The sequence below is a fragment of the Cajanus cajan genome, chromosome 2 (assembly GCF_000230855.2).
Source record: "Cajanus cajan strain Asha chromosome 2, NIPB_CcT2T_4, whole genome shotgun sequence".
Classification (NCBI taxonomy): Eukaryota; Viridiplantae; Streptophyta; class Magnoliopsida; order Fabales; family Fabaceae; genus Cajanus; species Cajanus cajan.
In genome coordinates, this window is record NC_138518.1 from 4,876,172 (window position 1) to 4,882,171 (window position 6,000).

Below are 6,000 nucleotides of genomic sequence, written 5' to 3' on the forward strand. Positions count from 1 at the left end.
TTATATAAGGTAATTCCTTTGGATGAGGAATTTATATAGGGTAATTCATTTATTTGAAGAATTTTAAATTTCTTGAGGTGAAATACTTTGTTTGGATGAGGAATTTACAAAGAATTTAAAATCCAAACATTTATGAAATTCCTTAAAATAGTAGAATTTCAAATTCTCTCAAAAATGGGAGAATTTGAAATTCCTCATATTTGTTTTTCTTATTTCACTTATATATTTTATCTTATCTCTTCATTCTTTTAATTATTGGATATTCAAAAATATTTTTAAAATTATTAAATATTATCTTATATTAATTTTTCAAATTATTAAATATTATCTAATATTAATTTTTAAAATTATTAAATATTTAAAAATGGATTAATATTTATTTTTATAAAATTTAATTTAAAAATCTCAACATATAAATATATTTTTAAAATCAATTTTACTATATGATGGAATCAAATTATCATATTCAACCTAACAATTTAAAATTTAAGAAATTTGAATTGACTCATCCAAACAAAATATTTTAAGAATGATAGAAATTGAAATCAAAGTAATTCAAATACCAATAATTTAAAATTCCTTGAATTTATAAAATTTCTCATCCAAACACACTATTAAAATTTCAATACTTATTAAAATTTCAATACTTGGAGAAATTAACTAGTTATGCTGAACCGGTTTTAATATGGCTATAGTTTCCATCCTTTCAAATATATCAAACATAAAAACCCATATATATGACATATTATATTATATTTTTCTAGAATATTATGAAATTAAATGGATTGCATTGCTCATAATAGGCCAAAGTAACACACGTGTTGGAGACTAATATTAATACTACTATCAACATATCAATCAAAGTTTGAACAATTTTATCCGTTTATATGAGGTTAAGTTAATATATATATATATATATACTATAAATTATTGTTGACCAACTAAACCAAAGGGTGGGAAAAATATACAATCCAATATTTTCTCCAAAGGAGTGCATTATGTACCATTCTGGCAATGTTGACAAAGTCATGAGGCCAATAATAAAACATTGAATATTTGGAAAACTGTCAAAGAATGCATCAAATCAAACTAATACTACAATTAAACTTTCTAAAACAGAACGAATAATTGGGCACTCTTTGCGCGGCTAAATTTGAAAGCATACGACACTTTTCAAGGGCCACCATTGTTATATAAGCATGTTGGTGCTATATGAAGGATGGACTCAACCAAGCATTATGCTAAGTGCCCAAGTAATTACTTTGGTTTGAGTGGTACAGGCGTGCCAAGGTCTTGTTGATTTTGAGCGTTAAGGGCTTAACCAACAAATCCCAAGACCTTGGCTAAACCTTGCCTAAAAAAATAAAAAAAATAAAAAATAAAAAAGGCAAAAAGAGCCACGTCTTGAGAGCCAAGGTAAGAAAAAAAGAAAAGCACAAGGCATGGGAAGAATAATGGTTGGAAGTGCAAATAAGGTTGCTCTAATCCTCTTGGCCACTTTCGCCATTATTCCATGCCTTGAGGCTGGCATTGGTGAGTTCGATGATTTTCTGAAAGCCCAAGCTGCAGAAGCAGAAAAACGCGCTCTAGAGTCCTACATCCCATCGCCTATAGATGTCACCGATGAACTCAATTTCCATGTTCACTTGTACGTATACGTTGCAACATATATGCTTGCATGAATTCTAGTTCAAAAACATGTTTTAGTATCATTTATTTTGTGTTTAACATATACTCATGTATGTATGTTTCTAAGATATTGTCCGTTCTGAACTCTAAAACTCATGATTTTACTTTTGAATACCATCCAAAAGATCTTTCTACTAATAAAAACAATTCTGTATATATAAATTCATGTCCATCTTTTTGTTTGAATGATGTGAAATTTTGCTTGCATCCTAATAATCTTCTTCTCAAACAAGAGATCATAATTTAGGAGATTGCTCCGGTGCCCTCTTATTTGAAGGGGTTTTGGTGCCCCTCAGTACAAAAGTTGGGTTTTTAGGGGCAACAAGGTAAATTGATAAATTGTCCGAAGGCTATCAATTTACCTTATTGCCCCTAAAAACCCAACTTTTGTACTGAGGGGCACCAAAACCCCTTCAAATAAGAGGGCACCGGAGCAATAGCCCATAATTTATCCTTTGCAACAGAAATTATTAATTTACGAGTATTATCCGATAATGCCATAAGTACTTGTACTAACACTCCATCATGACCTCACGACAATGAGACACATCTTTTAACCTTTCATGTTAAACTCTCTTCCATACAGAGTTATCGTTAGGAAAACCTTCAACACAAAGAATCTTAAATTTGGATCCACTTGTCAACCATGATACTTGTTGAGCTGCTCATCTGATAAATTCATGATTTGATATTAGATTTTTTGTGTTCAATGCAGGGCATTGAATAACGCGACACTGAAGAGGAGGGAACTAAGGCAGAGGAAGACAGGAGATGAGGCATGTGAGGCGACAAACCCCATAGACACATGCTGGAGGTGTGACCCTAACTGGGCGAACGACCGTTACAAGTTGGCGAAATGCGGCAAAGGGTTCGGAAGAAGGGCCGTGGGCGGGCTGGGCGGGCCCATCTACGTGGTGACCGACGAGTCCGACGACGACATGGAGAACCCTAAGCCCGGAACCCTCCGGTACGGCGTGACCCAACAGGGCCCACTGTGGATCACGTTCCAGCGCAGCATGATCATCACTCTCAAACAGGAGCTGATGATTTCCTCCGACAAGACCATCGACGGCCGCGGCGCCAACGTTCAGATAAAGGACGGCGCTGGCATAACGATGCAGTTCGTGAACAACGTCATCGTCCACGGAATCCGCATCAAGAACGTTGTCCCGAAGGACGGTGGCATGATCAGAGACTCGTACAACCACGTCGGGTTCAGGACGAGGAGCGACGGCGACGCCATCTCCATCTTCGGAGCCTCCAACATTTGGATCGACCACGTTTCCCTCTCTAACTGCGCCGACGGCCTCATCGACGTGATCCAGGCCTCGACCGCCATCACCATCTCAAACTGCCACATGACGAAACACAACGATGTCATGCTGTTCGGTGCGAATGACATGTACGACAAGGACAAGATCATGCAGATAACAGTGGCGTTCAACCACTTCGGGCAGGGTTTGATTCAGAGGATGCCGAGGTGCAGGTGGGGGTTCGTGCACGTCCTCAACAACGACTACACTCACTGGATGATGTACGCCATCGGAGGAAGCTCAGGGCCAACCATTCTGAGCCAAGGAAACCGTTTCATCGCTCCCAACAACGACGCCGCGAAGGTGATCACGCACCGAGACTACGCCCAACCCGATGTGTGGAAGAATTGGCAGTGGCAATCTGAAATGGACCTCTTCATGAACGGGGCCACCTTCATCTCTTCAGGGTCACCGATCAAGTTGACGTACAACAAGGGTCTCATCATGAAGCCCAGAGATGGCACTCACGTTAGCAGGCTCACACGCCATGCTGGTGCCCTAGATTGCTTCGTTGGCAGGCCTTGTTAGAGAACCAACATTTCGTTTTTGCTTTCTTATTTTTATTCAGAAGATGTGTAGGATAATCCTCTAGGATCCTTGACCCTTGACCGATGCATGAGCATGATGAATTCAGTATCGTCTATTAGTTGGAGGATATAACCTACGTAGACCTCTTGTATATCTTCTGCAACACACACAATATTGTGCTCTTCCAAGACTGAGGACACAAAAAACCAAAGGTTTTGTTGTTGCTTGGGTTAAAATCGCAATAAATTAACTTCCATTTTTTTTTATTATTACAAGCTTTCTTTTGCTTCTTTCATTAACATGAATGTTTCTCAAGACATCCTTAAAACATTATCTTTTCCTTCTTCTAGTGTACTACGTGAAAAGATTGAGGTAACAAAATAATTAGAAATGAAAAGTGAAGTGTTATCGAGGTGTTTTATGAAAAGTAATTTGGTGTTCAAAATACACAAGCGTTTAATTATTTTCGTTTGCACTTTGCATTGCATGTATCTCCTAATTGGTGACACTGTGAATTGCATGTTAAGGAAAAGAAAATTTGTTTGGCTGATTGGCAAAAAAATAAAAATAAAAATGTCAAGTCTAGTTACGGTGTAAATTTTGTTCTGATCGAGAAAATTGCAAGTTATAATAGCTAAAATGATTTTGGGTGTAATATATAATTGAAAAATAGTAAAATAATCTTAAGAGAATAATCATTTTTGATAGGATTAATTATTTTTTTATACATATTTTATTTTCTATTTTAACTTTATAACATATAATGGTGAGAAAAAAATAATATATAATAAAAAGATATAAATGTCTGAAAAATGTCAAAATTAAAGGGCATTATCTCTTTTATATATCATATAGATTTGAATTTTCGATTAAAGAGTTCAAAAGTTGATAATTTATCCATTATATAAGTGGTGCTTTAACCGTATTACATATATACATAACATAATGTACATACATATCCCTCACTGTTCGCTTTTCTCAATTGTAACATGTTATTGGCATATTTGTGTCTTTGCAAATTTTCTGTCATATACGTGATTTCTAGATATTAATATTAAAAAAAGGCTTAATTATATAAAAGAATTTAAATGCAAATCTTTACTACGATTCAAAGATCAAAAAGACTAACAGAGATACAACGTCAGAGAAAGAAGGAACAACAAGTAAGAAAAAACACCTTATATCTCTATTCAATGAAGACCTCATGAGGAACCAATGGTTGTGGAACAGACAGAAAAGGCCACAAAATCCATCATCTGTGATATGTGAGAATGATTATGACATCTTCTACCCATATACTAATACACTCATATATATATATATATATATATATATATATATAATAAAGGAGATGACAAAAAGAGTTTGAAATAAAGTTTAATAGGATATGATTCACAAAAACTCTTGGGTAGAGGATGACACATTTCTACAACATGAAAACGAACTAATGAAATGCTAAAATCAATGACTAAACAAAATCATTACAAAATGAAAGCACTAACATTAGTCCTAAAAATATATACTAGGAGGAGACACAACAGGGCATGTTAGAACAATATAATTAAGATTGTGTAGGTATAATGATTAGCAAAATTTTGGACGCTTCCTCTTTCTTGTATTTTTATTACTTGACCTTCTTTGAGTTTTTCTTATTAAATCCTTACTAATCAACTTCACATTAATCAAACTCTTTTGTTAGTACTCCTTAAATAAGATCATTTCTCAAATAGATGATATATGCTCACTAAATAGAATATTCTTACATCATCAATTATGTGGACTTGTCCACCTTTGTATTGTAGTGTTGAGTCTCATCCAAATGTCACCATCACAATGAATATTTTAACAAAAAAGTTATTCATACAAATATTATAATAAACTATGAATTGCATAAGTAAATAATTGAAAACAAAATAAACTATGATGGTCCTTACATAACCCCAATTGATAAAAGAAGATAAAATTTGTAGAAAAAAATTTCCATCACAAAAATTTAGAATCTTAAGGTCCTACATGACACAAAATTGAAAGAGAAAAAATTGCAAAAACTAACCATATATATGAAGTAAGTAGAATCTCATGGTCCCTACATGTTCCCCAATTGGAAAACATTTAAGTGTCAAAAACGAGAACAAAACACATTATCTAGATTCCAGTAAAGTCTTGAAATGTTGTTTCAAATTCGCCTTTAAAAGTTGTTTTCTTCTTACATGATATTTTTGCAGTATATAAATGCATGACATTTTTGTATAAGATAATGCTAACAATATATTTTTCTTGGAAAATTCTAAAATGAAGCACCACTAATGTGCTTCGTGAGGTAGGAAGTTTTGTAAGTTTAAATTTTTTGTTAGGTGGTACATGAATGAAGTATAAATCAGAATCATTGGATATATAAATAAATAATTGGATGATTGAGATTGTTTGTGTTTAATTTACAATTTTATCCTTATTTAAAAAATTGTTAACA

The 6,000-nt window shown here is 34.0% G+C and overlaps 1 protein-coding gene across 1 annotated transcript; it reads left to right on the plus strand.

The window, feature by feature from the left end:
• Positions 1–1,219: 1,219 nt before the first annotated feature.
• Positions 1,220–3,799, plus strand: LOC109813056 (pectate lyase). The gene is made up of 2 exons (XM_020377168.3): positions 1,220–1,648; positions 2,405–3,799. The coding sequence occupies exons 1-2, from the start codon at positions 1,443–1,445 to the stop codon at positions 3,528–3,530; spliced, it is 1,332 nt and encodes a 443-aa protein (XP_020232757.1). The 5' UTR covers positions 1,220–1,442; the 3' UTR covers positions 3,531–3,799.
• The last annotated feature ends 2,201 nt before the right edge of the window (positions 3,800–6,000 follow it).

Bases quoted from the DNA above. Each gene is read 5' to 3' on its own strand.
- LOC109813056 (XM_020377168.3), top strand. From the start codon at position 1,443: ATGGGAAGAATAATGGTTGGAAGTGCAAATAAGGTTGCTCTAATCCTC. The intron at 1,649-2,404 runs GTACGTATACGT...TGTTCAATGCAG, and splicing joins CTCAATTTCCATGTTCACTT to GGCATTGAATAACGCGACAC.